This window comes from Ixodes scapularis, unplaced genomic scaffold, assembly GCF_016920785.2.
Source record: "Ixodes scapularis isolate PalLabHiFi unplaced genomic scaffold, ASM1692078v2 PGA_scaffold3__209_contigs__length_174095766, whole genome shotgun sequence".
Classification (NCBI taxonomy): domain Eukaryota; kingdom Metazoa; phylum Arthropoda; class Arachnida; order Ixodida; family Ixodidae; genus Ixodes; species Ixodes scapularis.
This window is the reverse complement of record NW_024609868.1, coordinates 145,550,810-145,577,228: the sequence shown is the minus strand read 5'-3', so window position 1 is coordinate 145,577,228 and position 26,419 is coordinate 145,550,810. Positions and strand designations below refer to the sequence as shown.

At 45.0% G+C, this 26,419-nt stretch overlaps 1 protein-coding gene across 1 annotated transcript in view; it reads left to right on the top strand.

The window, feature by feature from the left end:
• The window catches only part of LOC8040867 (nose resistant to fluoxetine protein 6), a 94,688-nt gene extending 68,505 nt beyond the window's left edge, over positions 1-26,183 (top strand). Inside the window, exons 11-15 of the mRNA XM_040222384.3 lie at positions 1,099-1,221; positions 14,484-14,604; positions 20,631-20,820; positions 23,806-23,948; positions 25,797-26,183. Coding sequence (XP_040078318.3) covers positions 1,099-1,221; positions 14,484-14,604; positions 20,631-20,820; positions 23,806-23,948; positions 25,797-26,063 — 844 coding nt within the window. The 3' untranslated portion in view covers positions 26,064-26,183. The remainder of the gene's footprint in view (positions 1-1,098; positions 1,222-14,483; positions 14,605-20,630; positions 20,821-23,805; positions 23,949-25,796) is intronic.
• The last annotated feature ends 236 nt before the right edge of the window (positions 26,184-26,419 follow it).

Here is a 26,419-nt window from a genome sequence, read left to right as displayed (position 1 = left end):
TCAGCGAATGACGATGCCGAAACATATGTTTAGACCGAAAAATGCAGTCTGAGTTGTGACATTAAGCAATGCAAAACGTCACGTTTGCATTGCTTAATGTCACATCTCAGACTGCGTTTTTTTGTCTAAACACTTGTTTCGGCAGTGTCATTCGCTGAGCTGCCTCCGTAAGTTGCGGTGGTCGGCTCTCAAAGTGTTGTGCGTGAAAGTAAACGCACAAACGTTTTTTAGAGTGTGGAGCAAATAACCGAAATCCCACGGCAATGCCACGGCAGCCCGTTTCTTTTTGCCTCATATATAGATATGGCGCCTACATTGACTGAGTTTTCTATGGGCCGAGAGACTGAGCGGCTCTTTCGTTGCCATGCCTACTTCCGTTACACTTCGCTCCATACACGGAGCATACGGACGCCACCTCCCGGCCGCCATAATCTCATTGGATCGCACACCCGATACGAAGCACGGATGTCTGTTTATCTCGTCGTCGAAGAACCTCGGTGTAAGATTCCGTAGCACCACCGAACGTCAGCAAACAATGCTCACTGAAAAAGCCTTACGCGTGAAAGAACTGTTAGAGCGTGAGAATTGCGTTTATTTTGGGTAAATGACGAGGACAAGAAACTGACCCTGCGCTAGTCTGCAGTTGTAAGCTGTAGTGTTATACTGAATTTCAAGTTCAACCGCAGGCGATCCCTTCTCTCCAATGGAGCCAATATGCGGCCTCAATCGCCCACCGCCAAAGCGCTCGTCGCCTTTGAGTGTTTCCCATAATCGGCTAAAACATTCATGAGCAGAAAGAAAGCACAGGATTGGGACGCATTTAGTGAGCGCGATTGGTTTTCGTGGTGATAGCGAGCGTACAAAGACGATGAGCAGCATCACGATACACTTTTGGAGCTCCCGACTTTTGCTCAATGCAATCATAGCGTCAACCGCGGTCAGACGAACAGTGAAATAAGTATACTAAATATTAAGTGTGAGCAGCGTTTGTGTCCTTGTCAGAATATATTTCTTGGCGTTCGGGTCAAACTTTTGTCGAGTGCCTTACGAGACTCATAACGAACGTCCTGTTTATGTTTTCGTGTTGTTGGCCAACAGGTCCACCAGGCTGACCATAGCGGCTTTTGTGGCACTGTCGATAGGCGGGTCTACCGTGAATGCGTGGCAGGTGTATAATACACATTACGGTGCTTTTCTGACACCTCTCAGCACGAGCTTTGGGTGAGTACTTTGTTTTACTTGAACTTATGCTCATTGGTACTTCATGTTTTTGGGTGTGCTGACAAAACGATGAACCCTCTCTTTTTAGCGACGCCTAACAAAGCGGAGGTTTCAACTCTCACGCGGTGTTTAATGGTTTCTTTCTGTACATGTGTGTCGTGTCTAAAGTTACTTCGTGCGATCGTCGTAGAACATGGGGAAATATATGTTATGGGTATAAAACAGAGTATGTTATTCTATTATAAACATATTACAATATCAACGCTGCTATTTCAAATAGGTATGCAACTTTGCATGCTGTTCATGTATCACTTCTGTCTACTTTTCCTCAACAAATTATGTGAATTTTTCCTCTCAAGTCAAAATAAACTGTATTGGGCGCGTACCCACTCGTCTGCAAACTTTCGTTGGTTCGTGCATGTCCCAACCACCGCCATCATTGCGATGAAACCTCTCTTTGTTGTTACGATCGCATGGTGCCTGCACACCAGAATGATTGCTCATGAAAACCTTGTATGGAGGAAACAGCGCTACAAGACATAGGACCAGGACGAGAAAACACATAGAGAGGGCGCTGACTTGCAACTAAAAGTTTATTGCTCTGCTACAACAGACATAAACTCGGAAAGGGGAAAGAACGGAGAACAAAAAGAGTAAACCGATAACATCCGGGATCAGCCACGCCTACTTACGGCCACACAAACCAGACGTTTTAATGAAATCTACTTCGTCACCCACACGGCCAACAGAAGGAGCGCTCACGCACGAGTCCACCCCGCGAGTCGACATAAAATATGCTTCGTCCATCTCTCTCGCCGTCTTGTTTTTGTTTCAAAAGCCTTCCTTAGGAAACTTTTAGTTTTGCGTTGCGCCGTGTGTTTGTCACGGTTATCGCCAGTTTGGAGTGAAAGGTTAATAACTTATTTTTCGTGCATTTTTTGCTTTTGTGCCATTTAAGTTCTGAGTATGGCAAAAGTCCTGTACATTAAATTAGTGTGGTAAACATCCTACGTTTCTCGAGTCCTTCTAAATAAAATCTATTGTTTTATTTTACTCGAATCGCGCTTCTACATACGCGGAACAATGCACGACATTTGCCTCTTTCCAGCATTTTCTTGACAAAGGCAGTAGTAACACAGTGTGTATTTGCGTTGCTTCGTGGTGAAGTTTCTAACTGGAAACTTGCTACGCATTATATGCGTTGACGTCCCGAACGTATTCGTTAGCAGCGTCTGACAAAAAGCCCTTCCAAAGCTTGTTCCCAAGCAGCCGTAGGATGCAGATTTTGAGGTTCTTGCGGTCGACAAACTCCCAATTTGTCCTTGCTGCCAGGCGGCGTCTCCATATCTCCTCCGAAGCCGGTGCTTCTTCTCCTCTCCCTCGGCTCCTGCGTTGCCAACACCACCTAGAGTAATCTCTACCTTTACGTAACGTAATCACACTCGGATCGCAACAAGTTTTTGTGGTTGGCCTAGTGTTCAGTCGATGCGTCCTTTATCTGGACACGATGCTCAGCCGAACGCAGCTCATGTTTCCAATCTATGCCCGCTCTCGGTCCCACTGTGATGATGTCAAAATGGCAGCGCACAGGTCTTGACCAAGCCTCCTCTATACTCACAAAGCCTGGCAGTTCGACGACGGAGCCATAGAGTGCTCGGTCCCAGATTTGGAGAGCGAGTATCTGGTAGCACAGAGCATTTCTCGCTGAACCTGGTCGTCAACGCACAGTTTTTTTATGCGGCGAGGGCCCGAAACATGGTTTTCAAACCCGGCGAGAAAAGAAGCTGTAGCGCGAGGAACGCAAAAAGCACGAGCGGACATTCCATCGCTCGGGAAAAGTGTGTTTCGGCGTTTCGCAGCAACGGGGCGCCCGTTAAATTGCTTTCCTCTCATCCGTTGTCTGCCGCTCTACATTTTCCCTTTCGGTTGCCGCGTCTCGTGACGATCTGCCAGGCTTCGTGAGTGTAGAGGAGGCTATGGTTTTGTCCGAACGCACCAAACGCTTCGACCACCCCAAAACGCGTACTACTACTACTACTCGATCCTACAGAGCCAAGCAAGGAAAGCGAAAAAGGCTTTGACACGGCGCCCATTTCCCTCGTGTTTTGCTATTACCGAGCTGGACAATCACACGCACAAACAAGGGCAGCATGTGCGGGTTCGCCGACACTTTCGCCGAGACGATGCACCTTCGTTGTTAACCGACCGTCTTCATTACAGCCGTAACGTCCTCTGCGCTTCGACCTACGCTTCATTTCAGCTCAAATCCAGATGCAGCCGACGTGACGAGGTGATGGTACAAATCAAGCAGCGTCAGAAACTCAAGTAACTGGGCCTTTTATGTCTATGATTGGTTTAGCGTTGGTGCATAACGTATAAAAACATTAGGAACACCATGACGAATCCGATGATGGCGCGTTTTTGACGCTGTATGATTTGGTCCATCACTTCGTTGCGTCGGCTGCGTCTGTACTTAATGTGAAACGAAGCATAGCTTGAAATGGAAGATAACACAGTCATCTACAAGTGTACAATTCACAACCAGAGGCTACGAGTTTAAGAACGGAAGGCTTGCACGCTTTTCTTGTTGCATTGCTATTATATACTAGTTATGTGTAATCGCCTGTGTTAAATAGTGCGTTGCAAGAATGTGCGTTGCATGAACCTGCTTCAAAACACGCAGGACAGAGCCAGCCGTATACCAGAAAGTTTGTATACTACAATCATATTACAATTTTTGTAAGCAATAAGAATAAATAGGACCTTAGTGTATAAACATTATGTATTAATAGGCGGTAATTACTCTATAAAATAGTAATGGTTGGGTCTGTGCGGCAAGAACGAAAGGGATATCAAAGTTGTCTGGAGAGTTTGCCATAAGGAGATCAATGTTTTCAAAACGGAAGTTTTGACACTCCTTAAAGAAAGTAACTTATTGTTAAGAGTACCACTGTCCAAATGTCGCGAGTCATCGACAGCACTTTTCAATTAATTTTTTTGTTCGTGATTCTAGTTGTTGAGTTTAGTCAGTGAAATTCAAGAGTTCCCAGAAAGCTCCTCTCAGATGCGTTAAGCCAACACTTCAGAGCAGTCTGCTTTCAAGAAAATACTTGCGTTGAAGCGCCAGTGTGTATCGTCTGTTTTAAGTATTAAGTTCTGGCGTGACCGAAGGAAGCACTACCTTCTATAGATCGTGAGTGGCAGCATCGCCTTCGGTCGGCATAGTTAAGCCCCAGTCGCGGAGACAAGCAACGAATCCGCAGGAACGCGCGGCGAGACTACAGGCACATATGCCGACGATGAGAGGACCCCCTCCCAACGAGCGTCGGCCGATTGCGAGATCAGCGGCATTCGCTATTTGTATATCGGCTGAACCCATAACCGCTCTAGATTACTGCAAGTTTATATAGCCGGATGTTGATGGCTGATCCTCCCGCAACCGGTTCGCGTTTGCTTCAAGTGGTTTATCTCAACACAGGCTTGACGTGCACTTCTAGTGAGAGACACCACACTCTTGCTGGTGCTTTGGCTTTGTCCGTGACAATACCTGCAGGCCTCTCAGAAGAGGGCACATGGGCTTTTATCCTCGGCGAGTCATATATGGCTGAACGAATCCCGGACAAAAGCTCACCGGACAAAAGCTCACCCATTTTTTCACAGACCCGGACAAAAGCTCACCCATATTTTCAGAGACCCGGACAAAAGCTCACCACGAGAAAATTTCATGTTGGTCTTAACACGAGTGCGGACAACTTAGGTGCAAGCGTGCGACACAAAAAGGCAACGATGAATTAAATCTGACAGTCGCATGGTTTGTTGATTTTAGTAGAAACAAGTTTATTTACGATGGTTAGAAGCGAATGCAGTCCCCCATTAGCTCCAGCAGTCTTGGTAGATCTCGATGTAAATGCAAGCCCTCACAAATATTTCTAAAACGATTCTGCAGGTGCAGAGTAATTTTTCGCACCCGCTTTACGGTGGGCTCACCTCTCCGGGCTCTTTTCAATGCCGTGGCAACGAGCGCCTGATTTTGCTGTAGGCGTTCAATCAGCCTCAAGAAGCTTGGATGGGCGTGGCCGACGAGCTTCTGGAACCCGGTACTCTTTCTTTCGGAGGTGTTGCTCATCTGGTCTTTATCTTGAAGAGTGGTGTCGTACATATTTCACCGTACCGGGGGAAACTCCGGTCGCCGTCGGTGCAGAGTCAGGCGAAGGGAAGAATTCCCTCTGGGTGCCGCCGCAGATGGAACAGAAGCATAACGGAAGCGGTCGTTGAAATACGTGCAATCAAAATAGTTCAGCAGGTAGCCGATGTCACCGGTAGACTATTCCCTGGTAGTTAGTTCCTGTGGAACAAGCTGTGGTGTAAGGAACCCGAGCCTATCTAAAATCCCGCACAACTTTTTTTTTTAAATTGGTCATCTGTCTTGTAATTTTCCAAAAGGCCGAACTCCCGCTCTTTCAAAGTATTTTTTAAAAAAATTCGCAACTCAATGGTGGATGAGGTACAAGTTCTCCTAAAAACGGTCCAATGTCCATTGCGTCCGCACTTTATTTCAGCCCGTGTTTCGCCCGGGTAGGAAAAAAAAAAGAAATCGAGGTGAGCTTTTGCCCGGGTCTGTCAAAAAAGGGGTGACCTTTTGTCCGGGTCTGTCAAAAAACGGGTGAGCTTTTGTCCGGTTACCGGCTGAACGGCACACGTTTGAAAGGTTTGGGTGAAGACGACTTGTTCGTCGTGCAAAAAAAGTCAAATTGGACGTTTAGTGATTTATACAGCGTAAGGTCGGTCTGCCAGGATGGGGCGACACTGATTTACACTGTAGATGAGCAATTTTGCCAGGTAAGACCCCAGGTTAGCCATACTTCTAACCTGAGGTCTTTTGCGTGCTCACGCTGTAGTGATACACGACCGCACGCCAGTACGATGCTCATTCAGATCGAAACGGGCAGGGATGGAACTCGAACCCAGGATCCCTGGGTTCTGCAGCGCGAGCTTTCGCTCCACGCGCGTCGCGCTGGGCGTGCGCTTTAGACCACTCGGCCACCGATCCTCCTCCCCCCCCCCCCCCCCCCCGTTCTTCGTGCAACGATTTCTTAATGTGAGGGTATTTGAAATTGCTTTTACATAGGGCCACTTTCAATCATTGCTACGTGATGGATCACGGTGACGCGACTTCGCAAGTGTTTACGTTTATTAAATACAAAACAGTGTAATGAAGGCGTACATTTTTTAAACACTCTACATTTACTCACTTCAGTGCCAGAACTCTTCTAAATATGAACTTGTCGTCCGATGTAGCACGCACAAGCGGGCATGCATCATGCAGAATTAGCACTTCCGTTATGAACGCAGCATATTCAGGCCCTTTCGAAGAATCCACGACGGACAAATACTGATTAGACCCTTCCTCGTGGTTGATACTGTTTACCTATGCGCCTGTTTTGTACCCAACAGAAATACCAAACTGACTGCCTCCGGTAAAGTTGTAAGAGCGGCTGACTAGTCGGTCATTGCTTGATGAGGTAAACAAGAGCGTTTATTTGTAGATATTTACCCTTAGAATTACCGGCATCTTCCGCTCATGGCCAGGTCTCTATTGTCTATCCCGTGTATCGGAACAGATGAGATCGACACGTCAGATCAAACTGCTTTGTCTCTTGTGTATAATGTAAATAAATGTTTGATTTAACGTAACCAACGATGACTAGCAGAAGTTCCTACATCCGGTGCCAAAACCCGGGAGAGGGCTTAATGAAACAGTGAGAACCTGACTGCACACATTAACAAAACGTCGTTACAGCCAACGTACCAACGGTCGACCGGCAAGATGAGCAATATTTTAACCAATGCAACAGATGGCCAAGACAATATCACCCTCAACAATGTCGACAACGAACACCTTCTGCAACAAAGATCTGCATTACGCACCAAGTTCACGTCACTCTTTGATTATCTTGAAAAAGCAATGACTGAAACAACGACAGGCAGACAACTTAACGAAATCACCGAGGGGCTAACAAACTACGAATGTCAACTGAAGTACCTGCACGATGCTATTGAGCCATTCATACCCAATCAAGAACTTGAAGAAGAATGCACTCACGTCATAAAACTAAACGACCGCATCGTGGGTCGTCTATTAATGCTAAAGATTAGAGCGCAATTAGTTACTCAGCAGGTGACGAAACTGGAAAAAGTCGAAAGAGAAAAGCAACACTTATCTGAACAACGTAGTACATCAGATATGGGTTCCATTAAACCACATCTTGCGAGACCAACTCAGCCTTACGTGACCTCACATAACAACAAGCATGAACTCGGAACTGTCACCGCTGTGACCACAAACTATACTGACGATCGTCTCGTGAGAATACATGGATCGGACCAGCAGACGACAGGCAGATGCGCAGCAACTGGAACAACAGAGGTGACCAATACGCTACTGAACGATAATCCCGTACAGGCGACTTCAGCGAAGAACACATAATACATGCTAACAGGCGAAGAAGTCGTGTCCGGTTTTGAGAAAGAGTGTGAAGCAGGCACTCACAGAAGTCTTAACATTCAAAACGAAGGTGAACTAAAAAAAAATAATGGAATCAGAAAAAACAAAAAAGGAGAGTAAGATACGAAACCATGCCAAAGCGACTAAACAAATAAATGGAACCATCTTGAACGGAAATGTCAAACGACCTCCATAATTAAACCAATAATTTAAGAAACAAGACAGACTAGACAAGGAACGAAGCACAATACGAAGAAGCCTGATACATCAGCGTCTAACGCGTGTCTTAAAGAAAATTCGGAAAAGAGCGCATCGTACACTTTGCGCCTTGTAGCGAACCCGTGGTTTTGATACACGAGGCTGCACGATTCACTTGCAGATTCAATGGAATAAAGAATGAAAGACCAATTGTCTATATCATAAAGAGAATACATCATCCCTAAATACTATGCAAATAACAGACATGACCTGTTACAAAACGACTTAAACAAAAAAAAAAAAAAATCGCCAGGCTATTGACGCGTCCCTCCGAGAAGCATAAACGTCCACAAAAGGGCAGAATTATCTCTCTTTCAACATTCAAGGTTACTGCAACGGCACATGAAGCTTTTCGTTTTTTTTCGTGGGGAAGTGTGTTGAAATTAATTATATAGAAACGGGCATCCCGACAAAGAAAAAGTGGAAACGGGATTCCGACAAAAAAAAAAAAATGCACGAGATGAACGATGGACGCCTGGCCATAAACGGAAGACGCCGGTCATTCTTAATGTATCTGTAGAGAAACGCTGTTCTTGACCTCACCAACCAACCACTTTTCAGCCGTTCTTGCAATGAAAATGTGGCGGTGGTCGTTACGCCAAATTGCTCCAACAAGGTCGCGAATTAAGCCTTACTATAGCGACACAATAGCTCAATTATTACGTCTTCAACAGCAATTGCCGCTAAAATACGAATTTGTTTGACTGCGATGTAAGCCCGGGTTGTTGAAGAGCAGTAGAATATCTGAATAAAGCAGACTTACATAACATCCTCTATGCTGAGACGCGCTGCCATATTGAAACTAGTGATTTCATAGGGCCGTTACTTATTATTTGAAGCAATTGGCTGGCAGATTGATCTGAAACTTTGTATAGAACTTGAGGTCGAGTTCGTTATATGTGTCCAGGTAAAATCACTCTATAGCGTGATATATTCCAGACTCATAGACATAACAGATCTTTATTGTTGAAATTTGCTCAAGGTTTTTCTCGTGAACTACCAGATCAGATCCTTGAATTAATGCAGCAGTTTAAGCATCACAACTGTAATGCAAGCTTCCATTACATTGAACACACTGCCAACTGACTGTCATATTCCTGTATTTGCGTCACATTTATGTAAACTATTTTTGTAAATGGTTAAATTTTCTTTTTTGAAATTCGCAAAGCCTACACCTTGTGGGATTCGACTTGCCTTACTGCACCACGAGGTCGATCCCACTCCGTAGCTCGATGTTGAGGACTGCTACGGCCGGGTCCGTCCGGAGGCTGCCGTGGACTCCGAGGAGAGGATTCACTCCAAAACACAAAGATACTGAAGAAGCGGGTTTATTTGGCTGTTGTGCCACCACGCTGTGCCCGTCGGCAAAACTAATAAAAGAAAAGAACGGAAAAAAGGTCGGCGCTGTCGCATTAGACAAATTCATCTGAAGGGGGCCCACGCTGCCGCATTAGGCAGATTCGCGGAAAGGGGAAAGCTCCAAAAAAAACGAGGCTCCGTGGCCCAGAGCCTTCCCCGACGAGAGTCAGGGCCGCCGTTCGCGGCCGCTTATCTAGCCAGCGGAAAGTGGACGCACCCGGGGTACGTGGTGTGGCTTATCCCGCAGATGGGCCGCGTCCACAATCATTTCCGAAGGGTGCGCCGGAGGCACTTTCACCCAAAAGGGCGAGGGAAGACACGCCCTCTTCGAGGAGTGCGGCCTTACCCCCGTATCCGGGATGACGTCGCCATAACGCTCCCACGGCCTGCTTGTGCTAGGCCTAGACAGGGAGACGGGAAACACGTGTTTCCCACACTCCTCCCCCCTTAAGGCTAAAGTAGGACTAAAAACAAAATTGGCCCACCGACTCTCAAACCAAGAAAAGAAAAAAAAAAAAAAAAGAAAACTACCGCGTCCGGCACCGACCCCACATGCTCGGGTTGACAAATGAAAAATCTTCGGAGAAGCTCCCGGCGTTGAAGTCCGTGGCTCACCATGGCGCAGGGGCAGGACGATGTCTTGGCCGAAATCCAGGAATGACGACGCCGCAGCGCCTCCCGACGACACGCACCGTCGTTGGCGTCGGCACAAGCGCCCACCCGCAGTGCAGGTGGCTTGCAGGCGGGGTCCAGGCATCGGGACGGGAATCCGCAGGTTGGGTGCAGCAGCAGGGTCGCCGTGACGGCGAAGTGTGTCGGGAAATGACACTCAAAGTCCGTGAATGGCAGCAAGTCCCCAGCTCCAGGTTCCCAGGGTTGGAGACGGAACCAGGCAGCGGGAGGAAACCTGACGCCATCTTGGTCACAGCGGAAGTGGCCAGCTTTTCGGGCCGGCAGGGCGACAGGCAGCCCCGACGATGATGACGTTGCCCCGGCACTGTTGTCCTCCTCGTGGGCCGCGCCATGACTCACACCCGCCGGGTATTGGAATGCAACCTGCGCTCTGCCCCCTCACCCGTTTCTTTCCCAAGAGAACCTCGGAAAGTCCGAGCAAGGTCGAGCCGTCCAACTGAGGACACTCGACCAATCCCAGGGTGCTCAAGGACCCAGAGATAAAAAAAAAGAAAAAAGGCAGAGACAAAGGTGTCTTTTCTGCCGTGAGTCACGTGCATCGCACTGGCTCGGCTTGCGGAGTTATTGTGAAAATAGCTCCACGACTCCGCTTAATGTGAACACGGATGTCCACATACCAAGCTGACTCGCGTCACCCCGTACAATGGATTTGTTGGTGACTAATCGAAGAGGCAAAGTTCTTTGTAGCTCCTTTTGCTAACGATGCCTAATCGCTTCGATTTGCGTGCGCAATGATATGTCAAATGCACCACCCTGTCCTTTCTTGATATTGAAACGATGCAGGGCTGCAATCGGGCAGGCTCGCCAACATTGTTATTTTCCAAACATGTTAGCTTTTACCTTAGGCTAAAACACAAATTCCTGTGGCCAGGTATAGCACGGCGACCTAACTTCGAAAAGTCTTGGAGCCGCGTGCTGCCCTGGCCAACGCGAACTAGAAGAGCACCGAATGCAACTCCCAGCCGCACAGGACAGCCACCTTGAACTCCAATGTTCGTAGAGGCCAAGCGCCGTAGCTCGAGTTTATCCGCAACAGCAAGAACAGAAACCGATCCCAAATAAAAAACCCGTGCCAACAGCGATACGAGAGTGTTCACGGTACACACGTCGGCAACAACACGAGTTGCTCGACACGGCGGGTACACTGCCCGGCTGCCAAAGCCCGTCTGCAACAAAACAAGTTGCTTAGCGACGTTAGTGGCAAGCGTACCGCCCGGCGGACGTACCGCCCGGCGGACGCACCGCCCGACTCCGCAGAGTCCGCGAAAGTATTTACAGTTATTCATAATATTTACACCCCGGATCGTTCTGCTGAGCATCAAAAACTCATCGGTGCTACGGTCGATTCCCAACGAACACCTCGAGTGCCGTGGTTCACGATATCGTCCAGTGACCGCATGGCGGTCACCTTATGACACGCAATTACGACGCGGTTTCTACCGCGTTCTCGGGATGCTGTTCAACCTCTCGCACTTGTCCGGTAGAGCTGGTTAAACGTCTCCCAAACTCCGCAACGTTTTCGACGTCGCTTTTTTTTTTTTTCGGAGTCACAGGTTCCTAAAAGGGGCACTGACACCCCAAAGGTCGTATTTATTTTTATTGTCTAAAACGATGCAAGTTGCAGCCATAGACACGCAAAAAAAACCGCATCGCGAAAAAAAATTTTCCCGCGCGCACGCGCGCCTTTTTATTTTTGGTGTTTGATTTTCCCGCCTCTCGCCTCCTCGCTTCTTTTGATCGGTGACGTCAAAAATCAGGAAATTTAGAAGCTTTGTAGGCGACATCTTTATAACATTTAATGACGGCAATCCTAAAACATGTTTTTTAACGCAATTGCGAGCGCACTACGGCCCTTCTTTTTGAAATACCAAAAATCGGGAGTTCGCTGTGGTGCCGTCTCCTGGATTTGTATCCTCCAACGGAAAACAGGCGACACCGCTCAAAACCGGTCCGCCGCAACGCCGGCGCTAGCCGGCGCTCGCTCCTATCCTCCTCGCTTTGGGTCGCCATGGCAACAGCAGGGAGTGGTGACAGGAAAGGGGACTCTCAGGTCTCCGCAATTTTTGACGTCAAGGCACCGGCGCCGATCGCGCGGGAACTTCGAATTCGGCATTTGGAAATTGTTTTTTTACTTCACAAATACTGAATTCCCAAATTTCAAATTTTGAGGGTAATGTCCCGGCATCGTTTTCAACCGTTTCGGATAATAAAAAAAAATATGATTTTGATGTGTCAGTGCCCCTTAAAGATGTCGGTACGTGCGACGCTCATTGATTCTTGCCGAAATCAGTCGCGGGTGATCGGGAAATCTTAAAAGGTTAGTTCACCGAAAACCGTTCTGACGCCAATCCTGTTCCCTCGATGGGGACGGAAAGGCTTGGGAGAAAAACGAAAGGACTCACTCAGTAGTTCTCCATGGATGGTCGATCTCGCTTCTGGATCCGGGAAGGTCCTGCCGTCGATGTGTTGACTGCTGGTCCGTTGTCGCAGCGTAGGGGGCACCATTGGCGGTCTCCGCACCCGCGCTACGTATTCCAGCAGTGGGAGAATGCAGGCACAGTGCATTTTCTCGCTCCGAGATACGCTTTCAGTTTCTGCCCTGACGGGGTGTCCACTTTGGGTGGGCCCCGCGAGCCGCCTCGAAGGCAAAAAGCTGCACTTGCTACTTGTTGCGTCACCGTACTCTGTTCGAGAACGGGGTTGACCCCGAAAAGCGCAGGAGCGCTCTCCCCAGCGAAGTAGGCTGGCGTCGTCCCGAAAGGGAATGCCCCGGACGCATTCCGGGCGTTGAGTCACGTCCGTGTTCGGCCGAGACACTTATTCATTGTCTTTACGTGGCTGACGTGCCACTAAGCCGTTGAGTGGCATCGGGTGTCGGGCGTTCGCCTCTCCCTTTGTCCACCTGTTTGATCCTTGACCGGAAATTGGCGTGGTTCGCTGTCATTGCGAAAGTGCTGCTTTGTTTGCAGTCGCCGGACAGGCCGCACGTTGGGGCCCCATTTGTGGGATTCGACTTGCCTTGCTGTACCACGAGGTCGATCCCACTCCGTAGCTCGGTGTTGAGGACTGCTACGGCCGGGCCCGTCCGGAGGCTGCCGTGGACTCCGAGGAGAGGATTCACTCCAAAACACAAAGATACTGAAGAAGCGGGTTTATTTGGCTGTTGTGCCACCACGCTGTGCCCGTCGGCAAAACTAATAAAAAAAAAAGAACGGAAAAAGGGTCGGCGCTGTCGCATTAGACAGATTCACCTGGAGGGGGCCCACGCTGCCGCATTAGGCAGATTCGCGGAGAGAGGAAAGCTCCAAAAAGAACGAGGCTCCGTGGCCCAGAGCCTTCCCCGGACGAGAGCCAGGGCCGCCGTTCGCGGCCGCTTATCTAGCCAGCGGAAAGTGGACGCGCCCGGGGTAGGTAGTGTGACTTATCCCGCAGATGGGCCGCGTCCACAATCATTTCCGAAGGGTGCGCCGGAGGCACTTTCACCCAAAAGGGCGAGGGAAGACACGCCCTCTTCGAGGAATGCGGCCTTACCCCCGTATCCGAGATGACGTCGCCATAACGCTCCCACGGCCTGCTTGTGCTAGGCCTAGATAGGGAGACGGGAAACACGTGTTTCCCACAACCTACAGTCAGTATAGTCCATTATAGAAACCACAGCTATTTTGTTTCTCTCCGCATATCTAACGTGAGACTAGTTTAGTGAGTCGAGTTGAATTAGTTTGTCAATTTTAACTCTCAAAAATCTTGAAGGTCAAGCTATTTCTGATATTGCCTTCGATAAAACGTCCCATGTAGCGAAAATGTACTCTTAACGTCACCGCTTTATGAGAAGATAGGTCTTCCTGGAGACATAGGCAGAACTATATGTAATGCGAGGGATACAGTAAATGATTAACAAAGCGTGAAAAATAATGGAACCTTGGATAATGTTTCATCAGTAAGTTTAGCAAGAGTCCATGCTTCAGGCGCCCTCAAATGTTCCCGTGTTGTGCCTTGAGAATTCCGTTTGTTTTCGTGACGATTGGCATTATCACGTACAGAAGTAAATCCGGCTGGCTTAAATTAGGATGCGTTGGTAAGACGTGTATCACATTGCAAAGAATAGCATATATTTTAGTTTACGCAGAGAATAGCATAAACCGAAATAATGGCTCCAAAGATTTCACGCAAAGGTAAGCAGTAGGGCGAAACGGGTGATCTGAGTGTCGCGTTCTTAGACCCGTGACGGGCTTCATAAATGGGACATGACTAACAATCTTCTGTGTAGGTATATTCTATGACTTTGTAATTTTATATCATCGGCAGACGTCACCTAGACCAATAAGTGTATTTCTGTGAAAAGGTGGGTTGTGTGAAACAGCCGAATAATACGACCTGCTATGAAACATTAACTGACATGTTCGCGCCTGCTCCGGAGGATTTTAAACATAATTTGTCTTCTTTTCAGGACCTTCATCGACACCTTGAACGATGTTTATCCACTTCCATCGTATCATGGTGTTTGTTATTTCACTGGATGTATAACCGTATTTCTGGTTGAACGCTTTCAACACTCCAAGTTGTCCAAGGTAAGTTTTTACAATTATAACGTTATATTGATAGCCCCTCTATAATGAAAACGAACTATGTATATTTAAAACCTCAGAGTACATCACTTCCACTCAAGATTTATCGAATTTTTAGGTCTAAACACGCGGTGCAGCAAAGTTCTATATTGTGCTTCAGATGAATTTTGTTCAGTGTCCTGTGGAACAAACTACTTATCGGGTGCGCCTTATATATCATAAGGTAAATTTGACGCATAGAATCAGTCTTACATTTCTGTGGTGAAAAGAAGATGCATGTTTGCAAATATGAGTCTTAGGAATAATCTTAAATATTATTTTAATGATAAAGACAACGTGAAGCAATAAAATAAAACATATTATGGAAGAGCTTGAAACACAAAGAGTGCCTACGACATTTCAAAAGCTCCCACCCAAGTGAGCCTTTCTTGAGACCTAATCTTTCAGAGAAAGCACAATAGTGAGTAATGAATCTCGCCGTCCTCGTTTTAACTCTGTAAAGTGGTCACGAATATACTCAATTTGTAGTTTCCAGTATATGCATTCCAATTCGAGTATGTATTTTCTCTATAAATTATAATGCCTCCTCAAATATAAATATATTGTTAGAAACTTTAGTTTTTATGGTTTGACACTTCAGAGCTTCATTCACATTATGATTTATAATATTGAGGCATTGGAACGAATTGTTATGTCGTGTTCAGCAAATATGAAATGTCAAATCTTTTTTGTTGACCCAGTTGGCGATTTGCCCATTGAAAGTTCAAAAGGGAATGTTTTGAAAATATTTAACGTGTTCAAATTAGCATGGTGTCTGTATGAGAGCTGGCAACAGAACAACTAATTTAGTGTTTGAATTACAGGATTATTGCAAGTGTTATTCTTATATAAACAACAGTGTTCGTGACGATCGCGTTTATGATGATTATCGTTAAACTTATCCAAGCACTTTAAGAAGTTATACACAAATTAATATTTGTTCTACCTGATTGAAAATGAACCTCTGTAGTTTATAACAGCAATAAAATTATCTTCATCCGGCAGAACGGCTCTTTGGCTAAATATTTTATTTTTCTAGTGGAATTCAGGGTCATGAAAAGGCCGAAAGGGCCAATATAGACAAACTTGTCCTTAGCCAGAGTCGGTGTCTCGGCCCAAATTAGCCAAGCCTGTGCCAACGTTCGGCTTCGGCGCTGATACTTTGTCTGCGATTTGCATATTTGAACCTAGATCACCGAACAAGTTCCAGAGTTATGATTCCTTTCAGGTTCGGTTTCGATGTGGCCCCTTTGGGCTTCAGTTTTCATCCAAGTGCCAGATTTAAGCTTTACGGGTTGTTTTTTGGTGCAAACGTAGCATGTTTGGCTTGAGTCTGACACCTTGTGACTCATCTGTGGAGCCAAAGAAAAGTCACAGAAACGCCAAAATACTCTGGCACTAACTACTGCTTTTTGACAAAACCATATTAGGCCAAAGTTTGGCCCCTAGGATTGCCAATCTTGTGCCAAATTTGGGGCGTCTGTAGCATGCTAGCTGCGTTAACATTATCTCCCACCGGCACAGAGGCAGTAATAAAGAACAAATACTCTCACGCGGCTCCTAGCTTTGTGTAGGAGCATCATTGTGATTTCAAGCTTTTTCTCAAAAAGTTCACAAGTTAATCAGAGCACGGGAGTCAAAGAAAGAATAAAAACACTTAAGGACAAGGACAGACAGCACAGTTCTTTCAACTAGCAACACACATTTACTGGTGTCTCCTTCAATAGTGCTATCTTCTTCCTAACGTTTGAGACTAAAGAGGAAGATGCGGAATTAATATTTTCATATACACCCGGAAAAAACCACACAAATTTACACCCAATACACTAAAGATAAAGAATTCAGAAAGAAAGAAAAAAGAAGAAAAAGAAAAACACTATTGACAAATTGAGATAGAGCGCCCTTTGGCTAATCCAGCTCTGGTTTCAGGTAGTTGATCTCATTTCTGGACAAGGCGAGAGAAGGGGCAGCGATGTTGTGATCGTCATGGGCTATCTTGTATGCCTCAATGATCTCTCTCCCGAGCTTGTTCTTATGTCTCCCAATCGTGCAGGTGTCCTGGAACCGGGCTTCACAGTTTGTACAGAGACGTTGATGAACCACTATTGGGTGAAAAGTGTCGTCCGAAGCACGAGAGACCTCGAGGACGTGCTCTCGTAGGCGGGTGTTAAGGCAACGACCCGTCTGTCCAATGTATCGGTCGCCACAGGAGAATACCACCCCCTCTTCACAGGGAACGGTCTGATGAGCGTGTTTGATGGAACATCTTTTGATGGATTCGTTATTGTTCACGCGCCTGCACAGTTGTTTCAGGCGCAACTTGCACGAGAAGACAACCGAAACGTTGAAGCGCGCTGCAATTGCCTTCAGTCTGTGCGCCGAGTTGTGCACATAGGGAATGCAGATAACTCGTGAAGGCTTACTACGTGGAGCACGGGGCCTTTGGGTGGTTAGAATTAACTGAACAAGAATGGTGCTCAGTAGACCTTGCGGATAACCTGCTCTGAGGAGACGTTCTTGTTGTTTTGCAATGCTGAAGCTTGCAAAGTGAGAACATGATTTGGTGCGAGAAGATGAGAGGAGAGACCGGATGATTCTATGTTTTACCAGTTTAGAATGGGAACTGCAGAATGGAAGAATAGGTTTCTGAGACCGTTGTTGGAAGGCCCAACAAATGCCGGTCGGAAGAAGACCGGCATTTGTTTTCACCCAATAGTGGTTTTCACCCAATAGAACCACTATTGGGTTTTCACCCAATAGTGGTTCATCAACGTCTCTGTACAAACTGTGAAGCCCGGTTCCAGGACACCTGCACGATTGGGAGACATAAGAACAAGCTCGGGAGAGAGATCATTGAGGCATACAAGATAGCCCATGACGATCACAACATCGCTGCCCCTTCTCTCGCCTTGTCCAGAAATGAGATCAACTACCTGAAACCAGAGCTGGATTAGCCAAAGGGCGCTCTATCTCAATTTGTCAATAGTGTTTTTCTTTTTCTTCTTTTTTCTTTCTTTCTGAATTCTTTATCTTTAGTGTATTGGGTGTAAATTTGTGTGGTTTTTTCCGGGTGTATATGAAAATATTAATTCCGCATCTTCCTCTTTAGTCTCAAACGTTAGGAAGAAGATAGCACTATTGAAGGAGACACCAGTAAATGTGTGTTGCTAGTTGAAAGAACTGTGCTGTCTGTCCTTGTCCTTAAGTGTTTTTATTCTTTCTTTGACTCCCGTATTTTCACCAACACGCTCTTTCATCTTTGTCTCTTATATTTTTGAGCTTTCTATGTCTTGTCCATGTCCCACCTTCAAACCGTCTGAATTCGACCCTGTAAGGTTTTTTCAAGCAGCAAGCTTCTTCTCAAGCATGGCCCTTCTTCGCCTCAGGCTACGTTCCCTTGGGCTTCACATCCGCAAAGGCATTCCTCACCCTGGAGTGGAAGCTATGCTGGGTTTCTGTTGCCACAACTGGGCTTCAAACTACAGACTCATGCAAATTTCAAGGAAGGAGGTGTCACGACAGTTACGCCTCATGGAAACGATCCTCCCACAACAGATGACCATCATCTTTGGACCAGGTTATGGAACCCACCCATCTTTCCGGTTCCTCCAAAAGGCTGCGTCCAATCTTCTCGAATCTTCATGGAAGAAGGTTGTCACCGGTGTGACCACTATTCACCATAAGACCCCCCAAACGAAATTGGAGCCTCCGGTCGTTCTATGTGATCATCAACTAAGTTCTGGCACCTTGGATCTCCTTTCCAAGGGTCCCAAGTTTTCCCCGAACCTTCCGACTACAAGGGTCGACCAACTAACTTCAGTCCATTCTGTTGCGACTCACATTCCAGAACAAGACCGGCAAGCTTTTCTTGATGCTGGAGTCCGATCCGCCTGCGCCCATGCTCCTCCACCTACGGGCAAAGTTCCGATCCGGGCTACAGTCGAAGAATTGCAAAGAAGTCACCTGAAACTACTGGAATCAGATAAAACAGGTGTTTTTGTCATCTTAGATGAAGGTTCCTATGGGCAGAAGGTGAGCGAGGCATTGAAAAAGAATTTTGATACTCTGAAGACCAGGCCTTCAGGGTCTCTCCGTTCAAAGGCAAAGCAACTTTGCTGCTCCCTTAATCTCCCGGCTCTTAAAGCTGCCATTGGGGCTCCTTCCAAGCAATACCTAACAGTGTTTTTCACGGCAAAAACCCATAAAGAAGGAGTTCCCTTAAGAAGCATCATTTCAGAAAAGGGATGTTGGCAGAAGCCTCTTGCTCTTTTTCTGCAAAAGCATCTGTCATCGATCAGTCTCAACCAACCTTTCAGAGTTGCCAACTCCACAGAACTTGTATCCCGACTTCATGACCTCCATTCAACTCCCGAGGCCTTTACCATGTTTTCGTTAGACATTGAGGAACTATATTACCGATTAGATCCCGCATTTCTCATGGATTCTGTGTCAAGTGCCATCCACGAACATGGCCCATGCGACTTTCAGAACTCATCTGGGGTATCTGAACGGGGTGTCCTAGACCTTTTGGCCCTATATCTACAATCAACACTCGTCGAACATGGAAAGGAAATTCTCAGGCAAAAGAAAGGTGTCTGCATAGGCTCCTGCCTTGCCCCAGTCCTCAGCGAAATATTTCTAACGTATGTGGATAGGGAGCTTGAAGCACGCCTTGAAGAGTTGTCACTTGTCTTCCATGTTTTTCGTTACGTGGATGATTACTTAGTCATTCACCCGATCTCAGTTTCTTCTGATTCTGTAGTTCAAGCCTTCACTTCTTCGTCCTCAGGCCTGAATTTCACAAGGGAAGACAGCTCAGGCGATGGTCTCCAGTATCTCGATCTTCGTCTGCATCTTCTTCCGACCGGCATTTGTTGGGCCTTCCAACAACGGTCTCAGAAACCTATTCTTCCATTCTGCAGTTCCCATTCTAAACTGGTAAAACATGGAATCATCCGGTCTCTCCTCTCATCTTCTCGCACCAAATCATGTTCTCACTTTGCAAGCTTCAGCATTGCAAAACAACAAGAACGTCTCCTCAGAGCAGGTTATCCGCAAGGTCTACTGAGCACCATTCTTGTTCAGTTAATTCTAACCACCCAAAGGCCCCGTGCTCCACGTAGTAAGCCTTCACGAGTTATCTGCATTCCCTATGTGCACAACTCGGCGCACAGACTGAAGGCAATTGCAGCGCGCTTCAACGTTTCGGTTGTCTTCTCGTGCAAGTTGCGCCTGAAACAACTGTGCAGGCGCGTGAACAATAACGAATCCATCAAAAGATGTTCCATCAAACACGCTCATCAGACCGTTCCCTGTGAAGAGGGGGTGGTATACTCCATCCCTCTCTCCTGTGGCGACCGATACATTGGACAGACGGGTCGTTGCCTTAACACCCGCCTACGAGAGCACGTCCTCGAGGTCTCTCGTGCTTCGGACGACACTTTTCACCCAATAGTGGTTCATCAACGTCTCTGTACAAACTGTGAAGCCCGGTTCCAGGACACCTGCACGATTGGGAGACATAAGAACAAGCTCGGGAGAGAGATCATTGAGGCATACAAGATAGCCCATGACGATCACAACATCGCTGCCCCTTCTCTCGCCTTGTCCAGAAATGAGATCAACTACCTGAAACCAGAGCTGGATTAGCCAAAGGGCGCTCTATCTCAATTTGTCAATAGTGTTTTTCTTTTTCTTCTTTTTTCTTTCTTTCTGAATTCTTTATCTTTAGTGTATTGGGTGTAAATTTGTGTTGGTTTTTTCCGGGTGTATATGAAAATATTAATTCCGCATCTTCCTCTTTAGTCTCAAACGTTAGGAAGAAGATAGCACTATTGAAGGAGACACCAGTAAATGTGTGTTGCTAGTTGAAAGAACTGTGCTGTCTGTCCTTGTCCTTAAGTGTTTTTATTCTTTCTTTGACTCCCGTATTTTCACCAACACGCTCTTTCATCTTTGTAATCAGAGCACATTTTGTTTCCAAAACGCAGTTAGTGCAGCTTTCCCTATGGTGCTTAGCAGCAACCTGCTGCCTGTCATCTCTGTTTATGAAGTACGACTGGAACCGTGGCACAAACCCAACGCAGCAGTGGATCAAGATCCCGCTCTGCTACACAGACAGGTTTATGTGGTCATTTTGCCTGATGTGGTCGGTGTTCGCTATCGCCACTGGAAGAGGTGGTAAGACATTGTTTACTATATTTGGACCAACCGTGCTTTACTACCTAGTTGTGTGCTTCCAGAATAAGTCGCGACGTCTTCACTAGACGAATACAGGAGATTCATTGACTCTACAGAAGCAACAATTAAAATGAGTAAAATTAAAATAGCAAGGAAGATACAGACGAGATGGTGTACGTTCAGCACCTTAAAACTCAAGTATTTTTTGTTCGGCGTTTTTCCTGTATAAGAAAGATAAATTACACCTTGTTTCCAGGCACAAGACGCGAAAAACAGATTCACTGTACACATTCTAATATAATACACATAATACTGGGGGGGGGGGGGGGGGCTAGAAGATAGACACACGTTTGAAAGTAAGGGTATTGTAATGCTCGTTTTAATATGTTAGGCGCATTTAGTGTCATCAGCTCTTCACGGTAACTCTCTCAAAAGAAAAGAATATTGTGTGCATACGGTTTTCTTTACTCGTAATTTTAACATTATGTGATCGCATTTAATCGTGTTGTACTCTGCACTTCCTACAAAATGAGCACCGCTGAGTAGACTTGCCATCTATATATGAAAAAAAGAATTATTTGCACAGACTACACGCATACACGTGAGTAGTGGTTCGATGTATAAAGTCGGCAATAATTTAAACATTTAGGTTTAGCGCTCATATCAACTTCCCTTAGGCATAAATAACGACATGTTACAACAGAATCCAAATAATTAGGCGGCGCATAAGCTCTTATTCAGAACTCGTTTACATCTGTATACACAAAAAATGAAACCTACGCAGCATTGTATAAACGTCAAAGGTTTATTTAATGCAATTGTTATTTCTGCAACGAAGCCGAAATTAATACCGATATAATCTTTCTAAAAACACAAGTATGAATGAAAATCAATGGAAAATACTAAGATTAAAACAGAGATGAAATATGAGCGTGTAACATTGCCGAATATAATACATCTATAGGGGCAAAAATGGTAGAAGAATCCTAGAAGTCACTTAAGAAACACTACGCAACAGTGAATACAAAATTAGTGACTGAAACATTTTAAACCAGAAATTTCATAGTGTTGAAAATTTGGTCACTAAATATCAGACTTCGAACTGTGATGATTAAAAAATGCAAAAAGTATGCTACTTTTGGCTACATACCTTGACAGCAACCAAGCGGGGAAAATATTTAAATGGCATTGTAGAGTTTTTCACCAATATAGGATATGGTACACTGGCGAGTCACTTGGCGACTTTTCACTTTTGCACACACGCAAATGCGTTTTAGTAAAGCTTGGCGTTTAAAAAGCTGCTTAACTACGACTCAAAATGTTGTTCAGTAAGCTGTTTAACAAAACCTACGAAAAGAGACATACCGGGACTGCTGATGATTATGGTGCCTAGGATAATAACGTTGTGTACAACTTACTGCGTGTACGCCAGGCGAGGGGCAGTGTGCCTTTGAACGTTAACTCGCAGCGCTAAGAAGTTTTCACTATTTGAAAATTATATAGAACTAAAATATTCGGGACTGAATTATCACAATTCAATATGTACAACATATATAACGGAGCTATATCTGGTTTTATATTCAGAAAGGAGCAATATTCGGTGGTGATCAAAATATAAAATCTAAACTATTTTTGTAACTAAGGAACACCACTTGCCTTCCGCGAACGCGAAGTTTTCGTCTGAACAATGTAACGATCACCAATACATAAAAAGCAGTTGTGTAGACGTTACCGAAAAAATTAAGGGAATACGTGATTTGTTACTTGCAAATAAATTTAACGTGTTACCGACCTACGTCTCCTCAAAATAAAATGAGCGCATTGTCGTTTCCGTTAAAAGGTAATGCACGGTGTGTTTGAATGACGAATGAAGACGTCTTACTCTTCGACGTTACAGGCATGCATAAGCACCATTATTCAAGAAACACTATGTCAATCCAGAAAGTGAACATAATTGCCTTATGCTTTTCCAATTCCACCTAAATACTCACAAGGAAAAACGCAACGAATAGCGCAACGCGCACAAGTTTATATGACTTGGAGCCTAGCAACAAGAAGAAACAAATAAAGTGTAATATATCACAGTCTTGGGACCAATTGTAACGAGTAACATAACTACGTTACCCGTTTTTCGAAATAAGTAACGCAAGAACGTTACCCGTTGCGGTTTTGAAAGGTTAACGAGTACGTTACAACTTTAGCGGACAAGATAACGCTAGTAGTTGTACTACTAGCGTTACAAGTAGTAGCGTTACCGGTAACGCTACTACTTGTAACTCGTTACAGCTAGCACGGGTAAGAAGACAAGTCACTGAATACGTTCGTTATTGACATTCTCCGGAATATGATTTCGCTGAGCACAACATAACTACTTATATTTCTGAGATATTGTATTTTTCACATGCGAGGCTCATGAACGCGTCGGCGAAGGTTACTGAATGTATTTCCGCATTTGAGGACCATGGTTGTATAATCAATATATGTTACACAACCGGCTGACTTCTCTTGGTGGTGATACTTTTACATACATGTTAAACTGTTTTGTTTTAGAACGCTAATATCACTATTTTCGCCAGCTTACGACTTTCATATCCTTTAAGAATAAAAGGTAACCCAAATAATGATCTGTGTTGAGGTGATCACACGTATCGATCACCCTGATAGAATGTGTTTGTGTTTGCGTTTAACGTTTCCAACAATTTTGAATAACAGAAAAATAATCACTTTTATAAATATTACATTACAGTAGTTATAATCGCGTGAAGTTATATGATTACTTAACTTTGTTTAAAGTATCACTATAAGCACCAAAACACCTGTGCTTAAATATTCTAAGTGAAGTAGATATCTAAATATGCGATATACTCTACAAAACACAAACATATGTAATATTTTACATTTCTAAAGTTTGGGCAATGCTTGGATTGATTTTGGAGGAGTGCTAGGCAGATGTGAGTAACCAGACATGTGTTCTTTTCCCACCAGGCTTCTTTGGTAGATTTCTTTCTTGGCAAGCATTCATCCCAATCAGTCGGCTATCATTCGGAATTTACGTGATTCACGTTCCTTTCTACTTCACAATGTTTAACATTGCAAGAGAGCGGATATTCTACTCTCATTTTACATTGGTAAGTATCATTCACAATTTCGCCCTTTTGGTTTGGAAAACTTTCAATATCGTCGAACGACAGGTCCTTACACAAAGCGCTTTAGACAAACCTCTGGTATCAACCGAATAATCAGTGCGAATGAGCACCCAAATATAATGTGCGTTTACTCATACAAAACATTTTGCCTTTGAAAAAATCCCCATGTGAAATATTCCTCTCCACATTCTATCTCTGATAGCACCACTTCATTAAAAAAAGATTCCAAGCTGTGACATTTGCTGGATTCCTCTGTCGGTAACAGTGACTAGCTTTGCGGGAATTTAGGAATACAAACGTGTCTTTTTTTATCTTTTTAATATCCGATGATTGTAGCAGGGCACCACACAAATATCAGCCCGAGGAAGCTCATTCGCCTATTTTGTGACGAAAGCGCCTCAGCCGCTCAGGTCCTTAACACTTTTCCTGATGTATCCGTATTTCAACACAAAACTGACTTTTCACAAAGCTTAATTTAGACTTATTACAGCGTATGCAGTCGTATGGAAGGCAGCCACGCAATGCTCAATTCATTAAGCAAATCGCAGAGCACAACTCGCGGTTGGTTTAAGAAGTCTTCGCTTTAGGAAATTGCCTCAACGAAAGAGCTAGTTAGAAGGCTTTGACATGATTCAAACATAAGAGTGTCCCATAAAATTACCATTTTCTGCCTGGGCAGTGGCAAGTGTAAGGATTTGGCAAAGAACTACTTGTATTGGAAGCGCAAGCCAATGACCAATAAAACAAAAGTTCCTTCCCGCCCCATGGAGATAAAGTATTCAGGGAGTTCATCAGGAGTTTCCAAGGAGCGAGAACAATACAGCGCGACTCAGATTTAAATCCAGCCACCTCCAATGAGCGGCTGACTTTAACATTAGAAACGGGTACACGCAGATTATCCGTAAGCTTTCTATTAATTAACCACGCCTGTGTGGTTTTGGTCACTTCAGTTTGTGAGTCCAAATAATTAAAAATATTATTCGTTTCAAATGCTAATTTTAGAATTTGAACACACTATACCGATATTGTTCACGCGAGTATTAAATATTTATTGGAGAGAGTAATGCACAAACATTGGATACTCCACCTTTTCGCTTTTTTATTGGAGATTCTACGTTTGCTAGGGCCTGATGATTTCCGGTAGGCTGCTTCGTAATCACGAGTGCACCTGTGCCCTATGTACACCCGCCGGCAATACGAAGGAGAACACCTTACCTGGCTTCTTGCCTGTTTTACGGCTCCCTAAAGCTATATTAACTCTCAACATGTCAAATGGCACGTGGCCAAGGGTCGAAACTTTGCGTTCTAGCCCTCTTTTGGAACAGAGCTTGTTCCAAAACTTGCAGGAGCGTCAAAAACAAGAAGGGGGCTGTTCACCTTCATATCGCTTACGTGTGTACCTAGGAGCCTAGGTAATTCATGTGACTGCAAAGTATTTAACTAATACTTTCGGTTACCTATTTGCAAAAAAAAAAACTCTAGTTTATCTGATAGTTCTTGAGCACATAAACTTTCAACACGTGAACGGTCTCTATGTGTAGTTTTCTTTCCGTTCTTTTTTTTTTTGGAAACCAAAACAACTTCCCCAGCGAGAACGACTGTGTTGGTTACACTCATCAAAATTTGTGAAGTAAAACAAAACGGCGGCTAGACTAAGTAGGACGAAACAGAAATAAATGTCTCTTTGTTCCATATTTGTTTTACCCAAATCGATATAAAATGAGCCATCTATTTTTTGTGTCATTTCCTTTCAATATGACCTATCTGGGGTAATTTCATGATCCGTATACATCTTACTATCTCATTTATATTGTTTCTATTTTTTTGCAGATAATGCAATGTTTTTCGGTGTTTGTGGCCAGCACCATCCTTAGCTACGTCACATTTGTTTCCTGCGAGGTGCCTGTGGGCCGACTGGAAAAACTGGTGCTCGGACGATTCGGCGGCAAGTCAGCCCCCAATCAAGTCAAGTCTCAAAACGGTAGACTGCACACCGTTGAAAGTCTCAAGTCAAGCTCTCCGTACCCTGGAAACATTAAAGACGGGAAAGAAGAGAACAATAATGCCGAGGAGAAGAAAGAAATCAGTCGGTTATAACACATTTCCCAAACTGCCTTTACCATGAGTTTATTTTTCGTTACTGTTCCTGTTGTTTTCTTGGTAGTGAATGTGTCAGTTGTATTCGAGGCTAAAATAAAATATCATTTGAGTGTATAAACTGAGTTCATGTACGGTCAGGGGTGTTTTTCCTGACACACGCTAAACAAAGCAATGCCACATATTCGAATTTCTGATCCGTGTTCAAACGTACTGGCGCCTGTGGGAAAATATGCGCTAAATCTTTTCGGCTCTTAACTGCACGGCATGACTTGCAGTACTTGCAATGTCATTTCTAGGTTTATGCGTTTGAGTAATAGTAGCGTATACAATTTCCAGAAAAATTTCCCGGTCTT